Source organism: Archocentrus centrarchus, chromosome 8, assembly GCF_007364275.1.
Source record: "Archocentrus centrarchus isolate MPI-CPG fArcCen1 chromosome 8, fArcCen1, whole genome shotgun sequence".
In the NCBI taxonomy this organism is placed as follows: Eukaryota; Metazoa; Chordata; class Actinopteri; order Cichliformes; family Cichlidae; genus Archocentrus; species Archocentrus centrarchus.
Genome location: NC_044353.1, coordinates 10,510,902 through 10,533,952, shown reverse-complemented (window position 1 = coordinate 10,533,952; position 23,051 = coordinate 10,510,902). Strand labels below are relative to the sequence as shown.

The window sequence follows — 23,051 nt, the reverse complement described above, 5'->3', positions numbered from 1 at the left end:
TACAGTTTCTAATTTATGTTACATAACCTATGAACTGTCAGATTTGTAATCACGGTGAAGTTACACTCTCTGGGTTCATAACTCATGAGGATTTAGGTGTCATAATGCAACAAGCCAGTTATGAATTGCAAGGGTGTGATTAAGTTACATTTATTATTTCTCAGCTCTTGAAATCATTTAACAGTTTTTGTCGTCATTATGCAGCTGCTTATAAAACACGGCAAGTGGGGATGTGCTGCTGCTTCAGAAAACGGCAGAATCGTCACTTCTGGCAGTAGATGTAGATGTTTATTCCTGCAGCCGATGGAGAAGTATTGTCACTGTCGTGATGCATGGTGTGCTTCTCCCTCTTCTAACCCCCCCACATACACAAAGCAGCCAAACAGTCAGTGTATTGTTTTCAGACAAAATGGATTGTTGCCCAGGCAGAAAGACAGCCAGTGAATGCTGGAAGACCAGAGAGGGTGAAAGTTTGTGAGAAAGCGGATTAACAGCTTTGTTGTCGAAAACACTGTGTGATGATACTTTGGTAAATGGGCGGGTGGATTATGTTTTTGGTGTGTGTGTGTGTTTATACGAGATGTGTGACATGTATGTAAAGACAGAAGTGATTTTATAAAAAAATGTGGCTGGTAACAAAACTGATGAGGCAACTTGTTGACCTAAAGCCAAGATGTGGTGGACATTGTTTACTCTCAGCATCAGCAAGCAGGAGCCAGTTGGTGCTGGCAGAAGTAATTGTGTGTAAAATTTCTGAAAAACTTTAATCTGAGTCTTTTGATTGAAGGAGATGGCGCCTCAGACAACACCCTTTCTTGGGCTGGAGAGGGTAGCTCATGTGATGCTCACCAGCACCAACCACAGTGAGGCCGCCATCAGGTCGCTTTAAAACTCGAGCGGAGGGATTGACTAAAATCTCCAGCGACATTCACTTGATCAGGAGCTTCCACCTCCAACTTAATTAATTAATTTTATTTATTTGGGACAATGCACATTAATAAAACAATCAATACTTAGTACAGATTGTAAATGAGCCAGATTATAGCATATTTGCTAATTTGCATCTGTAGTCCCTAGGCAGAAGGACAAACAACAGAAAACATCATGAATATACAATAGTAGTAAAAGACAACACATTGACAAACATTAAAACAATATACAAATGGAAAAAGAAATAAAGGAGAAAAAAGAAAAAAATAAAATAAAATAAAAATAAAAATTAGTGAAAGTGCGAACATGTCTGGGAACTTTTAATGAAATGCTTAAGGTGCTTTTTAAAAGTACTGTAAGTGGAGCATTCTCTGATGTTAGTCGGTACAGTATTCCAGAAACTTAATTTGTCACTTGTCTGATTTCTTTTTCTGTCCTTTACACCACATCTCACTGGTCACTTAATTAGGTACACCTATTCAACTGCTTGTTAATGTAACTGTCTAATCAGATAATCACATGGCAGCAATTCAATACATTTAGGCATGTAGACATGGTCAAGGTGACCTTCTAAAGTTTACTCTGAGCTTCAGAATGGGGAAGAAAGATGATTTAAGTGACTTTGAATGTGGCATGGCTGTTGGTGCCAGACAGGCTGCTCTGGGTATTTCAGAAACCGCTGATCTGCTGGGATTTTCCCACACAGCCATCTCTAGGGAGAATGGTCTGAAAAGTGGAAAATATCTATTGAGTAGCAGTTCTCTGGGAGAAAATGCCAGTGGTCAAAGGAGAATGCCCAGATTGCTTCAAGCTGATAGGGAGGTGTCAGTAACTCAAATAACCACTTGTTACAACCAAGGTCTGAATGCACAACACATGCAAAAGAAGAAGACCACACTGGGTGCCACTCCTCTCAGCTAAGAACAGGAAACTGAAGCTACAGTTTGCACAGGCTCACCAAAATTGTTGTCTGGTCTGATAAGTCTCAAATTCTGCTGCAACATTCAGATAGAAGGGTCAGAATTTGGTGTGTAAGCGTGGATCCATCCCGCTTTGTATCAAAGGTTCAGGTTGCTGATGGTGTAATGGCATGGGGGACATTTTCTGGGCCCCTCAGTACCAGCTGAGCACAGCCTACCTGAGTATTGCTGCTGACCATGCCCATCCCTTTATGACCACAGTGTACCCATCTCCTGATGGCTGCTTCCAGCAGGGTCACACACCATATCACAAAGTTCAAATCATCTCAAATTGGTTTCTAGAAGATGACCATGAGTTCACTGCACTCAAATGGCCTCCACAGTCACCAGATCTCAATCCAAGAGAGCGACTTTGGGATGTGGTGGAACAGGAGATTCATATCATGGATGTGCAGAAAATCTGGAGCAACTGTGTGATGCTGTCATGCCAATCTGAAACAGAATCTCCGAGGAATATCTCAGGAAGGTCCAAACCAGTACTATTAAGGTGTACCTAACAAAGATCAACAACAGTGATCATCTCATAGCTGTAACAGAGAGTCTGATCTGTCTCTTTCACCTTGTTAATTTCCCATTAATCCTGAGACCAAATATTATTTGATTATCTATAAGTCTTTTTTTTTTTTTTTTTTACTTGATCAGTAGGTGTGATTGTCACAGGCTGATTTATTACTGTATTTTGGAGTTTCTCCTTTGATTCTTTGCTTGTGTTTGTTAGTGTGGTTCTATCAGTATAACCCCTTTTTTTCATACCTCATCAGAGTTGTGTGCAAAATGTGCCACTTCCTTTTACATCAGGTAAATTCTCAACAGAATCTGATCAGCTCAAGTTTTACCTGACCTTCAGCGTGTGCCTGCGAGAATTAAGAGTGAAGCCTTTTTAACATTTGAGCAGTATCTCGTCAGGCTCCTGTCTGACACCTGCTTGGTTTAAAATCCTCATAATTCTGTCACTCTGTAACTCATAATATCTTATCCCTCCTTTTCAGTGTTTGAAAAGATTTTTTTTTTTTTCAGTGGGATGGGGTGAGTGCTGGGAACCCGGTGGATAACGAGGGTTGTGGGGTCTCTGCGCTGAGCGTAAGAGTCCCTTTGTATTCTGCTGAAGCTACAGGCCAGGCAGTTATGGGTAAGGCTCCCTCATTGCCCGTGTTTCCCTCCTCCCCCCAGAGCCTTTTCAATGGCCCTCTTTGTCTTTCCAAAGTATCACACAGCCGATTAAAAAGAGGGAATTAAGAGTCAGGCTTAACTCACAACACACACACACATACACAAACACACACACACACACATACATGCATGCACAATATACAATAAGAAATCTTAAATATGTATATGGGCATGCATAACCAACCCTACTCCCTGAGGCTGCATTACTTTAAGCTCATGTGCAGAAAGGAAGCAGTACAGTATGTGTGTGTGGATCAGATAGCGTTTACGTTGTTGTTGCATCATAGTCTCATTCACTGCCGGCACATGCACGTCACCATCAGTCGTGTTCAGCTCTACAAATGGCCAGATTGAGCTGCAGCCAGCTAAAGTGAATTATCCACTAGCTGAAGAGATTATGCTGAGAATGTGAGCAGCATGGACTGAGTCATTAGATGCCATGAAGACGTGCTTTTGTTTTTCAGTGTCGTTTGTAGTGAGAAGAAGAGTTTTTGTGGTCTTCACAACAAAAGAAACCTTTTTTATTAGTAGTTGTATTTTGTTATTCACTACAACTGAGACGCGGAACTTATGACTTATATGTTTTTAGAGGCAGGCTTGCATTCAAGCAGAAATAACAGCTTTATTTCACGTGAAAATACAAGATCATTAGTCATCATCACATGTTTAGGCTTATGCACCTGCTGTTATTCAGATGCTGCGTCACTGCTGGCAACAAACATACCAGAATGGAAAATGTGAAATACTAAAATGAGAAACTGAGAGAAAGGCCAGTGCATGCAAACATAAACCAAATATAAATAAATGTAAAATTCAAAACATTACCAATAGTTCACACATGTGGCAGCAATGAGAATTTGATCTTAACTCTTATGCTGGAGGTAAATGGTTAAAGTCAAACTGACTTCAAGCTCTGACTGAGCTGTAAAAGGAGCAGTGGTGCATGCATATGTTTCACACATGTCCAAAACTGATATATGTTGTACATAAAATAAGGAAATTCAATTCAGTTGTTTTGCAGATATAGGTTAAGATACTTAAAATATGCAGATATATTTAAGAAATAATGACGAAGAATGTGTAATGAAGAGAAGAGAAATAACAGGCATAACTTGTAAAAAAAAAGAGCAAGTAAGGGTTAAAAGCTGGGTAATGATACAAAAAGGATTTAAAACAGAGGTTATGGTTAGTAATAAGTACTATTAAGGACAAGGCACATTTTCTATTAAACATTAGGCTGTGTTAAAACATTCATTGTCTGGTAACTGTTTCTCAGTATTGGCATCTTCCACATTGTAACCTTTTTTTTTTTTTTTTTTAGCAACATAACTATAATCAAAAGATCATTTTGAATCACACAGAACCAAAAACCAAAAGCAGTGTTGCAGACTTTCAGTGGATAATAATGGCAAAAGTCATTTGAAACCTTCAATACAGAACACTGTTAGAACAACAAATCATTTTCTATTAAGGATTTTAGGAGGAAACATTCAATGAAAATGGATTATCAGAGTACAACCAGAACTACCTTTTCATCATGAGTCACAAACATGACAAAAGCGAATGAAAATCATCGCACTCGTCAGCGTCTCTGCGATACAAACTCAAAGGAAGCTTCTGACACAAGTGCATTTTGAATTGAGTCAAAGCTAAGAAAAAAACTAACTGGCTACAAAATATAAGGTAGTTTTGAATGTTATGTTGGGAGAAACTTTACAAAAAAATTAGTTTCTTCTTCATAAAAAGCACAAGTTTTGGTCTCAAAACTTTGGTCATATTTGTATATGTATCAATATAGGTACATTTGCAACTTCAAGTACTCTGAATAAGCTAAATATACACTTCAGTTAACAAAACCACAACATGAATTTCTGGCATTTTTCCTCCATGTCTGTTCATTGTGTGTACAAAGGCATTTTAAGTGAACACAGCATAACAATTTGAATTTAAAAAGGGACAACTGTGGCTCTGAAATGACAGTATGTCACGAGTATTTGTTATGTTGACTTTCTAAAGGAATACAAAGCTAACATTTCTTTGACAAAGGGTCAGTCAAGCCTGAGAAGTGAAAGGCCAACAAATAGCTTGGCACTCCTCCGTTCTCCTGGCATTAAAACAAACATTTCATGTAAAATGAATTTGGCTCCTTCTCACGCTCACAGATCAAGGCCTTGCTTTTTCTCGCTGTGTCCCTGTCACTGCTGACCCCTCTGTTGGCCTGTGGGTTGTGGACTGCCGTGATACACATGAAGTCACCAAGCTGACAGAGACGTGATCTCTTACCACCCATGAACACAGCCAAAAGTGCCCAAGGCTTTGCTGTAGTAGTGGTGTTGATGGATGGCTGTTCTTTTTTTAAAAATGATTATTATTTATTTGCATTACTGACGTATTGCAATCTGCCTCCTATGCTGAGTGCCACAAATAATCCACCACTCCTCAAAAGCACCACATTCCAAGCTCATCCTCGGGCTGTGACAGCATTTTTCCATCTGGGCAAAAGCAGGATGGTGTTTCTTCCCTCCTGCCTCCCCAGATGCCTCCCCCAGTGCCTGCCCACTCCCCCCAGACCAGACCTCTTTCAGCTCTGACACCACCAACACGACTCTTGTTGCTGTTGCTTCTGCTCCTCTGGTCTGACATTGGGGCTGAACCTGCACCGGCGCACTCTGGTCTCGTTATCTGTCATGGCCGCGACAGTGTTGTGTAGACAGGCTGTTCCCAGTGCGTGGGGCTGTGCGACTGTGATACACTGGCTGGGTCAGTGATGGCACTGTACAAGGGCCTCTGGGAAGGCCCCATGTAAGAGAAGGCAGAGTATAACCCCGGAGCCTGGCTTGAGTGGGCATAGTATGACCCTGAGCCCTGGTGGTCAGCATATTCTGCAAACTGAGCCCTTGAGGTCAATGAGGGGAAGGCAGAGCTGTAGTGAGGAAGGCTGAGGGGGGTGTAGGTGACATGGGAAACTGCTGAAGCTGCTTCTGCAAAGTGACCCCCAGCACCTCCAGCCTCGCTTTTAATCTGGGCTTTGGAGGGGTCTGAGCTCAGAGGGGAGCCATGGTGTTGCTGTGGTGGTTGCTGCTGCTGCTGCTTGGAGAGCCAGGCTGCTGAGTGTCCACTGGCCGCTGCCAGAGCTGAGGAGATGCCATAGGTGTACGGAGATGCTGGCGAAGCTGTCGTGGCTCCTGCTGCCCCAGCACTCTGCCCAACCCCTGGGTGCCCATTAGGGGGAAGGTACTGATCAAACTCATTGACATCAAACGGCTCCATATTAGCCATCACCTCATGGCTCATCTCACCAATGTCCACATTACCAAAGTCGATGTGAGGCTTCCCAGATCCTGGAGCACCTGAGCTTCCTTCTGCTCCCATTGTACCGCGAGAGCCCCCGTTCCCAGTACCCTCCCTCTTACCATCTCCTGTCTTCACAGACTGAGGCTCGGTTTTGGGAGTGGTGGGAGGTGTTGGAGGACTGTGGCTCTGACCTGTAGAAATACAAGAATGTAGTTACAGCTCGTTTGCCTTGCAGATTCACAGACAGTTACCTAAGCACATGTCATCTTGTCCAGTGGACTAGGCACAGGTTTAATAGTAGGTTAGTGGGTGGGAGCCGGCAGCCCACCTTCAGCATAAGGGTGGTGCCCATCTGCCAAAGGGGATCCGGCTCCCCCACTGTGGACCACGTCCAGGTGGAGACCCTTGTAGTGGGATTGGCTGTGGATGACCTCACCCTCCAAATGGCCGTCGGTCTCGCTTCCTGACCCAGAACCAATCTTCCCGTTCTTGCGACGTCGTGGCTGATACTTGTAGTCGGGATAGTCCTTCTTGTGCTGCTTCCTCAGCCTTTCTGCCTCCTCGATAAAGGGTCGCTTATCGCTCTCATTAAGAAGCCTCAGGGAAAAAAGGTTTTTGGTAAATTTGATTGTTTAAGTTATGAAGAACCATAGTCACTTTGTTTTGCTGTTGTATGAAATATTCTTTAATACCCAATAATGTTACCAATGAATTAGTTCCATATTGTTATGCAGAGTGCTTGGCTCTTTTAATATAATATTTCCAGTATTTTTTTTTTTTTGCTTCTGTTCTAACTTTTCCTGAAACATGATTCTGGCATCCAATTCAAAATGAGCGACTAACAAAAAGATTTCTCGTTTTCAGCAGCTGGCATGTTGTCTCTCCACTATCTTCAATTAAAATCATTCATATCACGCTGTTTTCATTTCTGTTGCTATTAACACTGGCAGGATGCCAACTTTTCCTTTGTTAGCAGGGATAGCTTCATTTGCTGCATCTTCACAGCTGCATCTAATGTCACGCCTGCCAGCGGCGTCTGACTGCTGGACTGTAATGAAATAACCCAGGCCAGAGTTGCATCCTGTCTGCAAACATGGGACTGTGCTCCTACTATTACTACCACTTGCAGGAATGGCATGAGAAAACCCTGACCCTCCTCAGCCTCCCCGTTCATCGTGTTTGTGGGCCAATTAACTAATACTGACTGAGCCCAAGGTCAAGTCTTTATCAAATTAATATGATCCCTGCAAGGTAATGCATTTAACCTTTTCTGTCCATCTTGGCAACAAATAATGAGTAATGTGAATAAGTAAGCGACTGAGAATAAAAGACTCTTGAGTGTCAGGATGTTAAAATTAAAGAACTGCTTTTTTTCTGTAAGCAAATAAAACAACAAAAGACTCTGGTCAGAATTTTATTTATTAGATGATAAGATAATTTTTGGATGAATGCAATTCATGTTGAAATCTCTCTTTTTTTCTTTAGCTTTGAGAGTTGCATGTACTTTAAATGAACTTTTCCCAGGGGGGAACTGCTTCCAGCTACATTTTCCAGGAATTAAACTGTGTATTGAATTAGCCTGGATTCAGAAACATGTGACTATGGCACACTCACTGCACCACAAACAAGAGCTGCTCAACTAGTGAACTGTGGCCTAAAGCAGGAAATAACACTGAGCTGCCTCCCAATCGTCCTAAAATACTTTTTTTTTTCAGGAAACATACCACAGATAATGTCACATGTAAAAGAGGATAAGGCTTTATTTTTAAACTGTGTTCTTTTTCATGACAAAATAACAGCCATCATTGTGTTAGGTAAAACATTTAACATAAAAAAAATCCCATTAAGTGGAGGGTGTGCACTAAATGAAATGAGCCCAAGTAGTCAATATACTGTACCACAGTGGCCTCAGTGCTTCAGTAAGCATCTACAGGCTCATAGCACTGAGGCCACTGTGGTACAGTCAATATACTGTACCACAGTGGCCTCAGTGCTGTGAGCCTGTAGATGCTTACTGAAGCTGACCTGTGTGTGAGTTAGAAATAGAGGCATTAAATACATTTTGAAGTCGTGAAAATAGAAAAGAATGGCAAAGAAATGATGCATTTGAGTTTGATCAATTTCAGTTTATTGAGCTAAGCAGTCTTCAGCATCTGGCTGAATTAGTCCTGAAATTCCGGGCACTCACTAACTCTTTCTACAAACTCCCACCTAAACTGTGACCCCCACTGAGCAGCGATGTTTCTTGTTTTTATTTATTCAGAACGATTTAATCTGGAAAACCTTTTTGTTTTGTGAAATGAGAATTTCCCTAATTGCTCTAAAATCCATGATCTATATTTACTCCTACTGTGTGAGTGTGCGCATCGTTTTAAAGTAGGCCTAAAGGCGGACTACAAGCAACCAGCTATCCACATGAAGAGCGTCCTCACCTCCAGAGCTTCCCCAGGGTCTTGCTGAGCTCCGCGTTGTGCAGGTGCGGATGCTGGTCGGCCAGTTTCCTCCGCGCCGCCTGTGCCCAGACCATGAATGCGTTCATTGGCCTCTTCACGTGCTGTTTGTTCTTGCTTCCAGTACTCACGCGAACGGGCATGGGCACGAGGGTCCAGTCGTAGCACTTAAGCACCTGGCTCACAGCATCGCGGATGCCTGCAGGGAAGCGGTCATCCTCGTCGTCGGATTTAACGGAAGAGCAGCCGGCTGACGCGTCGTCCAGACCCGCCAGCTGTGGGTGCTGGTGCTGCCCGTGGAGAGGCGAGTCCCCCGCACCAGCAGCACCAGAGGAATGACCCGGTGACAAAGAGCGACTGTCGTCCGACATCCCTGGGCTGAGCTCAACCTCTGAAAAGCTCTGCTCCTCTCTGGACATCGTCCTTCACACAAGCCTCCAGGTGCGCAGAGGATGTAAAACCTGTTCTTAAATGCTAACTGTTGGGTTCCTGTATCTGTGTATCCCTACAGTTTACGCACGGAGGGTCGGCTGTCTCTCTGGCCTCCTCTAAGTTATAATATAAACTGCCAGTCTGTCTCTACTCTCAGCCTCCGTTGCAAAACTCTGTGAGGATTCCACATTAAAGTTCTTTCCATCCGTGTTGTTGGTATCATAGGCGGCTCGGTGCGCACCTTGGACCCCAGCTTACCTGCTAATGCACAACTATCTGCGCCAAACTCACCCGCTCTCACTTCCCTCCTGACTAGACCTTCTTTCTCTCCTCCGTTTATCCCGCGATCGAAATCCAACAGCACCTGGAAGAGCAGAGGAATGAGAAGCATCAACTTAATGAATCAAAGGCAGAGCTGCAGTGCCCCCCCCCCCCCCCCCCCCCCCAACCCCTATTTGGGCATGATTTAGCAAATTTTCTGTTTTTTCGGTGCAACATTAAAAACTAAAAAGCCTGGATCTGAAAGCATTACACCAAACAAATATTTCTCAAAAAATGATTATTTTTCTGGTCCATCTGTAACCATGCATCATCTGTGTATACTGGCAGCGGTCTTGGCCCTCTATGGCGCACTACCTCCCCGCAGGTCTGGGCCTCGCCCCCCCAAGCAAGCTACTGTTTAAGGTTTTGCAGTTATTGCAAGCTCCCCGGAGAAAAAGTGTTGGAATGATACGAGGCCACAGCAGCACAGACTTCGGATTTATACTGCGCAGTTCTTGAATAAACACAACCTGGCGCTGGAAACATAAACCCCGCTTCTGTAAATTAGACGGCCTGTTACACAGGGGCAGGTCTATCGGCGAGAGCAAAGGTTGCCCTCGTTTTGTCCGTTAAATCAACAGCCTGTCCCGATGTTTACATCAGGAATCAACGAAACTTTATCTAGACAACCAACACACTCAACACTTAGCTTTCCTCATATTTCTATTTTTATTCAAGTTTACAATTTTTAGTATTCATGCAGCTTAAAAAATGTACTCTAAGCATGTTCAAATAAATGTATTACAATTCCTAACGGCTCGTTTGCTGTGTATTAATTAACCAAATCATTTAACAAATGGCACTGGGGATCAAATTACATTTGTGAGTGATATGACTCTACACACATGTTTCCAACACAAGCTTCAGTGCCATGGATCGTATTCATTTCCAGCAGAGATGATGATGCAGTTCGCCATCTGTGCGAGGGGCATTTTGATGTTCGCTTGCCACCTGGTCTGCAAGGACACTTCGCTGGCTGTCATCACGTCTCTAAAGTTCTCGGTGCGTAAACATCGCGCGTAAAGGAGGGGGCTAAGTGCCTTTACGCGCGCGTCGCTTGCGTTTACAGTTCACAATGCTGGTTTCATTCTTACAAAACAACGAAAACGCAACGATGGCGTATCACCTGACTGAGTGGGGATAATTTCCTTTCGCCACAGACCAATTGGTTAAGTATGTTTTCTCTTTAGCAGATCAAATCAAAATCAAATCAAATGAAAGGCGAATAAAGAACTCGGCTAAGTCTATCTACTGAAATGCAGCAGAACAACAGATGTCTGGATTTATTTGACAATAGCTTAACTGTGTTCGACGCACCCGTAAGATAATGCGTGTTATTACATTACTGACTATATTTACTGTGCTTGCCCACTGAACTAATTATCACCGCCCGACTTGTCAATAAGTTGGCCTTGATTGGCGTTTCGAAAACGTGTCTGTTATTTATTATTTAATTTAAAAAAAACCCCAGCTTTAATAATAATAAAAAAACGCGACAAATAGCAGTAATGTGTGTGTGTGAACGGCCGTTTAGTTCTGTCAGTCTCCTGCAAAATCCGTCTTTGTTACGCTTGTTGTGCACTTTGCTTTAACTCATGATGAAGTCCTGATGAAAGTAAGGATAAAACGCATGTAGTCCGAAGAAATTATGATCATGGACACGTGAAACTTCAACCATATCACACATTAAGTTAGACAAGGAGGACCCGTTGGACTTATACGATAGGAGACGTTATATTATTGACACGGGTTTCTTTTTGTGATCCTAAATCCTAAAATTGTGATCTCTAAATCCGTAGCCCTAACACAATGTTTTAGTGATGAAGTAACATCGTTAACTTTTGGCAGCAGCACTATTCTCACATGGTTTAACATAAACACTTGGATGAATGAAATGTCCCGAAACCGTGAGTAATGATCCACGTTTATTAAAGGTAAGAGAACATCATAAGTCTGCGTTTCGGACTTCGACGAGAAGAAATAATCAAATCGCAGAGTGAGAGCAGCCAGCAGCAGCAGAGAGGAAAGAGATGGAAATGCTAAGCGCCTTACTTCAGTAATGAGGAAAAGGAGGTCGTCGGTTTAGCACGAGAATCCGTGAGTTCCCGTCCGAGTTTCCAAAGTGACGCTCGCTCCCCAGCCCCCTCGCTCGCGCCGCCCGAGTATGAATGCTTGCTCTGTGTGTCGGTACCAGGGCTTAAAGAGCTCCTTGTATGCGGCTGAGAGAAAAAAATGAAAAGATGCAGAGGACAGATCTTAAAGGAGCAGCACACATATACGGACGCAGTCTCTGAGATCTCTGATTGGTTGGGCAATATCTATCTATCTATCTATCTATCTATCTATCTATCTATCTATCTATCTATCTATCTATCTATCTATCTATCTATCTATCTATCTAAATTATTACATTTTTGATTATGTTAAACATAGAAATTACCCTCACGCTCTGGTACATGGGCAGCCATCCATCGATTTGTGCTGGAGCTTTTCCCGGCTGCCATAGAGCGAGAGGCAGGGTACCCCCATTGTACGCCAACAATGATAATGATGTTATTGCATATTCGTTGTAATTAAATTGGTCTAACCACATATGTTTCACCCAGGTGAAACTGGGTTTACCGGGGAATGAAAACAAAAAATGTAATTAATTTTTTTTTTTTGGGGGGGGGGGGGGGGGGGGGCACTGACAGATCCGCGCGATTATTTATTAAGAGCAGGAATGGGTGTCAGTCTTGGCCGTATAAGCACAAAGAGACACGGTTTAATCCAATGTGCTCCGCGCTGCAGGTCTCAAATAAGTTCCCTCCCGCTGTGCAGCTGAGGATTTGCGGCCCGGCCTCGGGTTAACGTGAGTGTTTTGGCTTATGTTTGTGAAGCGATGCTAATGGGGAGAAGAGCCCCCCAACGATGTTGCCACGAGAACTAAACGTGTCTCTGTGAGGCTATAAACGGCAATTTATGTAACACTTTTTTTTTCCTGGCCGCGAGATATTTGCAAAAAAAAAACAAAAAAATGTACTTAAATTACTTAAGTACATTTACTTAAATTACTTAAGTAAATGTTACTTAAATTATTATTATTATTATTATTATTAATGTTTGGACCATGATTTGGTGCTATGAAAAACAAACAAACAAACAGCAGGATAAAATGTTGCTAGAAACACTTTTGTTTAAAGAACGATTAGCGAGAGAAGTTTGTGTTGGTGTGTTTCTGGGAAAAAGGAGGCTGCTTTTATTTTCTTCATACCCTTGTTCCGAAAATGTTGCCGTTTCAGCCTTTTGGATAGTCCAGTGACGGATGGCTTGAAATGATGCGCACTTCGTTTAGAGATAAATTACATTAAGCAAAGAAATAGATTGAGCGTTCAGAAAAACAAGACATTCATTGTGAAATACACACAAGCTCTGAGACTGTATAAAAAGGCTGCCTTGGGAAAGCTCATGACGATCTGATAACCATCATGAATTCTACTGTATTTATTATCCAAAGCTTCCTCTTCGTTAAAGTATTCCTCTTATTATAAAATGTCAAAGCTTAAATAATTAGTTACATTTTTAAATCACATTGTTAATTTAGGAATAATTCTTAATTAAAGTAGCTATAAAGTAAATCTTAACTTCCAATACTTTATTTTGGGAGTTTTTGCTGAAAAACCTTCTGAAATCTATAGAAAAAATTTTTTCGGTGAATTGAAATGATCCTTTTGGCGGATTATTTTAAGCAGTCCGCGGTTTGTTTTATGACTTGTTCACACGGGATAAAATGCAGAATTTTGAGTCTCTTGGCTTGAATAAAGCCCCAGTGGAAACCTGCATGTTTCTGTATTACTTGAATCTACATTTTACGATAGCTCCTCTTTCGTTCTTATTCTGAGTGATGTATTTTAACTGCATTAAAGCAGTTTCTTGTACTTTCCTGCACTGCAGCAGTCAGTGGACTGTTCATTTTCCCAATATAAATAATTTACCAAAAAGGTGGAAATTAATTTCACGCACTCAGAGATGAATGTGCACCCAAACAGAAGAGAACAAAATGATACAAAGTCCTTTTGTCATGTGAATCTTTTCGAAGGCAAACTTGGAGACACAAACGGATGAAAACAGTTCTCAGGATGACAGCTGAAGGTCGGCAGTTTGTGGGCTGGCAGTGTCAAAGGACGTCTCACACAGGCCGTGCAGTCCTATGACCATGACTGGCGGTGTGTGTGTGTGTGTGTGTGTGTGTGTGTGTGAGCCCTGGAAGGAAGGGGTGTCACACCCATCAGAGCCCCAGAGCCAGGTCAGAATCCCCTCACAGATGACCATCAGCTCTTGGCATTGTACAGTCATTGTACACATATTTTAGAGGACAGAGTGCAAACCAAACAAAATAAGTGGAGTAAATAAATTAGATTAATTAAAAATATATATTAATATGGTGTGTGATAAAGTATAAAAACACAAAACAACACTAGAGCCAATATTTTTATGTCACCATATTAAAGAATGTTATCACACATCACAGAGGAATGCAGGACCCTTTATGTCTAATCTTGAGTGTTATGTCAGTTTCTGTGAATGAGTATCACACAAATGTAATAATTTAAGAAATGGATTCTGAAGCAGCTGGATTTAGAGTAAATGACAGGAAGACACACTTTAGAATTTTCTATGTTTCCGCAAAAAAGCTGTTATGATGTTTTTCTCTTCACAATCATCGTGGTCAATAAAATTCACAATAACAATTATCACAATAGCCAGTAAGAAAAAAAGAGGCTGTAACATTTTTATTTAGTGTTGTCTTTTTTTAAAAGAAAGAAAGAAAGAAATAAAGAAAGAAAGAAAGAAAGAAAGAAAGAAATAAAGAAAGAAAGAAAGAAAGAAAGAAAGAAAGAAAAAGAATGAAAGAAATTCAAAATGCATTTACAAGGAGAGAAAATCTGTAACTGTGCAGAACCATAGCAAAATAACAATTACACAATTATTTACAATATTATGTGCACATTAATGACACAGTATCAGCAGTTAATTCTTAAATATCATGGGCGGAGTGATAACCCTACTGAAAATAATGCATGAATATGATATAAACATCATCCTAAAAATCCTTAAAAATTAAGCAAATCAAATTCAGATGAGAATCAAATCAGATTTACTTTTAATTTCAGAGATTTCCAACATCATTTTCCTCAATAAATAAGTTTACTTTATCTACTTTTGTGACTGATCTTTTTTTTTTTTTTTTTTTTAGGTGCTTATGCAGAAATATAGATAATCCAAAAAGTGCTCTAACATCTTTACTGCAAAGATAAATTGTACATGTTTAAACAACCTTTTTTTCATGTATGTTACTCGATGCACAGTTCCTTTATCTTAAACTATACAGCTGTGTTTTGTTCTGTTTTCTGTTTTTTAATATCGTCACATGACATTTAAGACCATGGAAACAAACCTAATATAACAATGTGATTGTGTAGATTTATTGAACATGTCCTGTAGTCTTTGAAAGGTGTTACATCTCACTGCTGCAGCATGTCTGCAGGTCTCCATGATGCTCCTAATCTAATTTTCTCTTATTCATACTTTCTCTTTTCTTTTGTGCACCTGTGCAGCCAACAGCAGGTGTTTCAGTGCCCCCCCCTTGAGCCCCATTGAAATAGGTCAGTGAACCTTGCAGAAGGATCCAGTGCAAAGTTAATAGTGCAGTTATTAAGTCATTACAAATGTAATCAACTCTGTTTTATATATTTTTTGACAAATTCACTCAAGCTTGAGTACTAGAGACTGTAATACCAAGCTACTGATTGATACTGTTGAATGTTCCTACAGAGGTCAGGGTCAGCCAGATGGTGGCACAGCTAAAATTGGTAAGAGTTTATAGGCTTTCTCAAGAACTTTGTTGGAGTTTGATCCTGCTTTTATTGTTTTTATTAATTTTAAAAATTAAAGCTAGCCTGCAATAACTTCTCATGAAAACCAAATGCTGTAAAAAAAAAAAAACTGAGGTTTTGCAATTTATGTTCATCTGTAATAGTGATACATATCAGTTACATCTCCATTTATACTATCAAGGGGTCTTCAGATGGATAATAAAAAGAATTTAATTGATTTAACTTCCTCATTTTTTCCTTTCTTCTTAAAATTTTGCAGCTGTGTTTCATTTTAATCCATCCTCCTTTGACCACCAGTGAATCCATTGTTTGTGCCCATACCACCAATGCTCCTGTTCTTTTTACCAGTTACTTACTCAAAACGACACCGTTGTCGTGTAAACGCCAAGGCCGAAACGCATCAAAACAACGCCGTTTCAAAATGAAAACGGTCTCGTGTAAACGGCACCTGAGTGGGGAGGCAAAAACTTCTCCTGCAGCTGTGGAGTGAGGTGGGATGTTGTGTGAGTGTGGGTGAAATCTGTTTACTTGAAAGTCTATGTGCATAAGTGTGTGTGTGTGTGTGTGTGTGTGTGTGTGTGTGTGTGTGTGTGTGTGTGTGTGTGTTGCTACCTTAATGAATAGCCCATTGTGTGTTCTGCTTCATATCTCCATGGCCCGCCAAAGGAAAGAATCTAGTTACTTCAATTGTGTGAGGGGGAACATCTAAAGGAAATTGATATATGGGGTTTGAGGTGGGGTGTGGGTGGAAATGCGGTGGTGGTGTTGGAGCAGGTGGGGGTAATGGGGTAAGGGCAGCAGGTGAGATGGAGAAAGGGACAGTTTAGTTACTTGTGGCTGTTCTTTAATCACCCTTCCACTTATTGTTGTGAACCTGGATATATACATATTTTACAGTTTCACTCTCAGAAGGCAAGTGGTATCGGTGCAGTGGCAGTCCACCAGACCACAGCAAACTGCATCAACTGCAAATACGATGGATATTCAGAGGAGACCACATGACTTCACAAAGAAAAACAGATGATTTTGAATTAAGGGGAGTCTGCACTGTGCTTCTCTCCCTTCATAGTGATCTGATCCTGTTTCACAAAACTACTGCACATGCTGACAATGTGCATAACTATATATGCATCTAAGGATATAGATAGATAGATAGATAGATAGATAGATAGATAGATAGATAGATAGATAGATAGATAGATAGATAGATAGATAGATAGATAGATAGATAGATAGATAGATAGATAGATAGATAGATAGATAGATAGATAGATAGATAGATAGATAAAACATTGAGTATGCTCTGTAAGTGGAAAACTGGTTATTAGAAAACTGGTTATTATAATGATAGATGATGATGTTAATTGTTAATTGTCATTACCTTAACCACACCCTTTTTTTTCTTAAACTAAAGTAGGCTTACAATAAAAGCAGGAGGACATAGTGATTCACCGCATAGACCCCTATATTTCCCCATATGGGTGACAGAAATGATAAGAAAATAGCTTCTTACTCTGCACACACTGATTAGAAATAGAAACTCTCTGTGGCTGCAGTTTACCCCGTTGCATGAACCTTTTGTATCCACCAAGAGAAGCACATAAAGCTTTGGCCTGCTCAGGCTGGCCGCAGCTGTGATGTCAACAAGAGACACAGGGCAAAAAAGAGGGATGATGCAGAAGGAGTAAGAAAAAGATTAACCTCAATGGTGCCTTGTATCACTTGCATCTGTGTCTTCTGTGAGGAAAATCTGTTACATTATTTATTTATTTATTTTGCATCCAACAGTCTAGTCTCTGCATATACCATGGAAATGTGGTATTTGTATATATATGTGGGTTTTTTTGGTTAGAAGACCCTGTCACACATATACACAGATTTCATGGTAATATTTGGAAACTCCCAAATAACCCAGTTCTGTAGGATGAGGGGACACACTTGAAAAATGATAATTGGGCGGAATGAGAGGCGAGGGATGTGGAGATTGAGTCATTTGCAGGAAAATGTAGAAAATGATGTTCAAGAATTCAGCGGGGAACAAGGGTCCCCTTTGTTTGGATGTTTCTGTTGCATTTCTGGCTGGTTGCTGTTTGGGACATCATCGCACAGCAATAATGTCCCATTTCTTCCTGAAATGTTCGGTTTTAATGATTCTTTCAGAGTTCTTTTCGCCCTGGTCACCAAACAAAAGTCTTATCAAATAACTTATTTAGCTTCATGTCTTGCTGAGGACCACAATATGCTTTTCAGATACATGCAAACATAAAGGATGGAAAGTAACAGAGTATGTTTACTCAGTAACTGCAGTGAGTTTGGTACTGTAGAATTTCCAATGTATCCTTCTGTATAGTTCAGTTAATACAGTACTGTGCAAAAGTCCCCACCCCTCATTTCTTTATATTTTGCTAGGAAAATGGGAAATAGCTGCACCAAACACATGTAAATACAGCATATAATCAAAACGGAGTTTGTACAAACCTAACAAGCTTGAAAGTCATTATTTGGTGTGATCACCTTTATTCTTCAACACAGTCTGAACTCCCTGAGGCAGCTTTCCTGTCATTTCTTTAAGCTGTTCTCCAGGCTTCTTGAAGGACATTCAAAGCTATTGTCTTTGGATGTTTCTGCCTTTTGTTCCGTTCTCTGTCAAGGTGATCCCACACTGCTTCAATAATGTTGAGATCCTGGGTCTGGGGAGGCCAATCCATGAGTGATGTGTTCACTTGTGTGTTTTTCTATCCAGATGGCATGGCCAAACATTACTAAACAACTAACCTTTAAATGTAGCTACTCTGTTTATATGACAGGTTCAAGTTTATAGCATTTAACTCCCTTTAGAGGTTGTTCTGTTGGGCACCTACAATGAAGAGCTCATCACATCTTTATTGCCCAATATTCAAACTATTAGTATTAGTTGCTCCTTTTTTTTCTGATCATACATCCTAAGCTGCATTTGAAGCACTGCAATAAGCATGGTAAGATTATTTCTATGATGGTAATGCAATGTTCAGGCATCTTAAATGAATCAGTCTTTACTGGAAGCTCATTGGAAGCACTTTGCACCATCACTGTGTAGTCCAGTGCTGATAGAGGATTGACCTGGATTTTGTGTTTACAGGACATGAGTTGTTTTGACGATAGACAGAAAACCAGAGAGGGAAAGGAGGAAGAGGGGTGATGCTTCTTAAGAAGAGATATGGAAAAGAAGAAGGATAAAAAAAAGAAGTCATTTTCCAATCATGAGTTTTTCTCGGAACATTGAATTAAGCAGCATGAACGGGTGGGGGCCTCAAGGGTCTGGGGGTGGCTGCTGCAAAGTTGCCTGAATGAAAGAGTCCGTTGTTTGATGCTGGGAGAGGGAGATGAAAGGGGAGAGGGAGATGGCGAGTTTGTCGAGCATCAGTCCCCTCTCCTATCGGCTTCTCACCCTGCAGCCCTCCCTCACTCTGCCCATGTGAGCTAGAGTTCAAACACAGGGCCCACAGCTGCTGGTATAGACTCTCTCTCTCACACACACACACACACACACACACACACACACACACACACACACACACACACACACACACACACACACACACACACACACACACAATGAGTTACACACATTTTTACAGATTATATACAGAACTTATATTTAACTGAAAACGGTGCTAAGACAATGCATCAAAAGTGAGAGGTTTTTTTTTTGAAAAATGCATACTCATTTTGAATTTGATCCCAACAGCATGTTTCAGAAAAGTTTAGCGGCTACAGAGGGCTACAAAAGTTTTCTAACACTAAATAAAGAGATCAAGGGTGCAGAGATCCAAGCAAAAAGTATCCGGGTCAACCAAAAGAAAAAATGCCACTATAGGCTATAAAAGAAGGAAAGGCCTCTCCATATGCATAAGGTGAAAAGCCAGCATTGAAGTTCCGTGATCTTATGTCTGCACGACTGCAAACTAAAACAGTCCAGCTGCTAAAATGGCTTCCCTGCAGACACCTACTAAAACATATTTGGTGCATTATGAAGTAAAAAAAACAAAAACAGTTTCCCTGAAATGTTAAGCAGCTGGAAATTGGATCTCAAGAAACAAACGGTAAAACAGTTGATCTCTTCAGCTCCCAAATTCCTGCAGAGTGCTGTTCAATGAAATACAAATGCAATTATACAGCAAAAGTACCTGACTAATTCCCATTAAAATAGGTGGAAGTTTTACAGTCATTATGGTAATTCAGTGTAAGTAAAGCAGAGAAAAACAGAACCACAGTGAAGAACACGAGTCTGTGACTGCACAACATGCAGACACGTAAATATGCTGTTTATTTTACTGTGAATTTATCATGCAAACTCTATTTGTTACAATTTTAAAAGTGCAGGTTTTTTTTTGTTTTGTTTAAGTACTGTTTTTTTTTTTTAAGTACTACTAATCTCATGTTCCTCCTACAACAGTCACACAAAAATAAATATCAGTGCATGGCTCCAGAGCAGGGCTGGGCAACGCATTTTCCCGAGGGGCCACATGAGAAACTGGGACTGTTGTGGAGGGCTGCACCAATAAGCTTATAAAGAGATTAAATAAATTTGGAGCAGAATTGAGCCCAGCTTATTGGTGCAGCACTCCACAAAGGTGGCTCCTAATATCCATAACGCTTCTGAAAGTATCACAGCACAGCAGTTAGACTCTTATGCATTACTTGTCTCTCAGCTTGAGTAATGGACATTATTGATGTTCAGCATCTGTAACTTCGTTACTCACACTATAAAGCGCTGACATCACAAACGCCATCAAAGTAATGGGTCGAGTTATCAGGTCCAACAAAGCTGTCCTTGTTGTGTGATTAGCGAGTGACATTTCTTATTGTTTCTGTCGCGCCATTTCAATTTCTATTTCATCATCTGACATAACACTATTTAAGTGATATCAGCTAACTGTACACTGACAACACACTGAACTCCACGGATGCCATATTTATGAGTGGCCTGTCATGGGTTTTGGACAATCTTTTAAATGCAGTGCTCAACAAAATACCGAGAAAATGGAAAATGACTTGCTTTAACTTCCAAGAGAGCAGCTCATCAATGAAAATTTTGCGTCCTACATTAAAATTGCGTGCTAAGATTCAATTTCTGATTTTTCCTCTCCTGAGGAGTAAAAAAATCCAACACAACAAAAAAATTTAAGATATAAAGAAATTTTCAACTGAATTTAATTTAATTTAAGCAATTTATACAATTTAATTGTTGGATAAATTTCACTCCAGAGTCATAAGATAGTTCCTGTTTGGATTACTGGATTGTTTCCAGTAATTTATTGTATTAATTGTATATATTTAGAATCAGGTATTCAGACAGTGGTTTTGCCGCTGTACACCACCGCGGTGGATTTTAAATCAAAGAATGAAGATGTGATTGAAGTGCCAGTGTTCCACTTTAATTCAAGAGCTTTAACAGCATTTTTGCAAAAACTGTTTAGGAATTACACACATTTTTATACACAGCCCCCCATTTCAGAGCCTCACAATTAATCGGACAAACTAGCATAAAAATCAGGATTGTTTTTAAAACTGGTGAAAATATTTTGCAGTCAGTGACTGCCTGAAGTCTAGAACTCATGGACATCACCAGATTCTGTGTTTCCTCCCATGAGATGCTCTGCCAGGCCTTTACTGCAGTCCCTTTCAGTTGCTGCTTGTTTGTCTGTCTCTCTGCCTTCACTTTTGTATTTAATAACTTGCTCTATGGGTAATTATTGGCCAGAACTGGGTGACTGACTTGGCCACTGAAGAATACCCCATGTCTTTGCCTTGAGAAACTCATGTGTTACTTTTGCAGTTTGCTTTAGGTCAATATCCATTTGCACTGTGAAGTGCTGTCATATCAATTTTGCAGCATTTGGCTGAATCTTAGCTGAATATAGCCCTGTGCACTACACAAGTGTAATGAGTGGAACCAGTGGTTTGCACCTTAGTGTAAACTCTGTATTTCAATTAATGGAGGCGTCTCTTGATTGTAGTCTTTAAAATTTTCCAATTACATTTGAGACTCTGAAAATGGGGCAGTATGTTTAAAAATGACTAGTTCCTAAACACTTCACACAATACTTTTGTTAAAAAAATGATGTGAAATAAATAATGAGAGCATCAATTACAAAATAAACATTATCTTGTCTTGACTTGAATGCAGCAACTCAGACCATAACGAGTTATAACAGGAACAAGTCATAGACCAAGTAAGAAATAGGGACATCTTCTCATTGACTTCTATATAATCAAACTGCTTTATGCAGCCAGAGGTGTCGCTCCCTTCTGGACATTAGAAGAAATGTAGTGTCCACATTTTTAGACCCTGAATCATACAGTGTATGATTAAAATGCAAGCTTCAGTCAAATAATGAAACAATGAAACCCAATAAACATGAGGTTAAGACTTGGATTTTCATGTGTTTAAAAGAAAAAATCTCTTCAAAAAGGGGTTGTCAGCCTCATTCTTGAAATTATTAGGTGAAAATATTTTGGGAATCTGCAATAACTCATCAACAAAGATACAGAGGAAGAGGAAGCACAGGTCTACATGGCTGGAGAGTTTTCAAAGGGAGTCATCAAAGAAGGGCATGTCTGAAAATGAAATTTTCTATGGCTAAATGTGAGGATAATGTCCTATGCAGACTGTGAGAGAGGCTTAATGTTTGAATGCTGGAGTCAAAGTAAAACGGATCTAAGCATGGCATAATCAGAAACAGCTGATAATTAAAAAAAAAAAAAGACCAAATAACACACTGGAAACAAAACAAAAGAAAACAAAGAACAGATTCAAGAATAGAGACACAAAATGAAGAAGATGGACACAACAGGAAAGGAGCTTCAACAGGGGTCAAGCAGTAACATGGAGATCAGTGGGGCTTGGTGCCTTGGGGAAAGATAGGAAAGAGAGAGTAGAATTGGAAGAGTGTAAATCCCAGGGGAGAGATGGAAGAGACCAGAACATGATGGATACTTGCTGGCACACAGAGAAACACACATACCCATAATTAGCATGCTAAACGACAGTTAAATGTCCCACACAAAGGCTTACTGTTGGGCCTCATTTGCTCACTCTGGAGACAATGCACAATAAGAGTCAGTGGGAACCCCCAAATCACCCTTACAGCTGACGTGGCCCAGCACGGCTTCTCCTATTTTACCATTCCAATGATTACGCTCATTCACTCACTCACTGACTCGCTAATGAAAAGCCGATAGCCTCGAGGCCCGAGGTTACTGAGCAGCTTGCCCCTTCATCCTCCTGTCCCTCTTTTCATCCCCCGACAGAAATGCCTCTCCACTTCTCCTGAGGCTCAAAGGTCCAGCTTGTGGGATGTTTTTGCTGTCTGGATTCTTGTGCATGGGAAATGCTTTAGACTGAGAGACAGAGATGAGGGACATATAAGTAAGGAAAAATTAAAAGCAAACTTTTTTAAGCACTATAAGCAGAAGTTGGTGACATCTGAACAGAGAGAACACAGAAACATAAAGAGAAACTCTTTAATTAGAAAGCTGTTATATACTTTGCATATGAGTATATCAATATCAGAGACAAGGGCTCACAGTGAGATATTTCTGTATGCTATCAAAAG

General features: G+C 40.6%; 1 protein-coding gene across 2 annotated transcripts; it reads right to left on the bottom strand.

Moving 5' to 3' along the window:
• Positions 1-4,344: 4,344 nt before the first annotated feature.
• sox10 (SRY-box transcription factor 10) lies at positions 4,345-11,773 on the bottom strand. 2 transcript variants are annotated; one of them, XM_030735090.1, is made up of 4 exons: positions 11,630-11,773; positions 8,807-9,620; positions 6,703-6,971; positions 4,345-6,565 (listed from the first exon to the last, which is right to left on the bottom strand). In XM_030735090.1, exons 2-4 carry the CDS (start codon positions 9,241-9,243, stop codon positions 5,766-5,768), a joined length of 1,506 nt encoding a protein of 501 aa, XP_030590950.1. In that variant the 5' UTR covers positions 9,244-9,620; positions 11,630-11,773; the 3' UTR covers positions 4,345-5,765. The 2 variants fall into 2 exon arrangements, with proteins under 2 accessions (XP_030590950.1, XP_030590951.1); XM_030735091.1 differs by having other exon boundaries at positions 5,766-6,565; positions 6,811-6,971.
• Positions 11,774-23,051: the final 11,278 nt, after the last annotated feature.

What these genes read in the sequence shown, in the direction of transcription:
- sox10 (XM_030735090.1), bottom strand. Translation starts at nt 9,243, where the DNA reads ATGTCCAGAGAGGAGCAGAGCTTTTCAGAGGTTGAGCTCAGCCCAGGG. An exon ending in ACCCTGGGGAAGCTCTGGAG is followed by an intron (nt 6,972 to 8,806) that starts GTGAGGACGCTC and finishes TTTTTCCCTGAG; the next exon opens with GCTTCTTAATGAGAGCGATA. An exon ending in GCACCACCCTTATGCTGAAG is followed by an intron (nt 6,566 to 6,702) that starts GTGGGCTGCCGG and finishes GTATTTCTACAG; the next exon opens with GTCAGAGCCACAGTCCTCCA.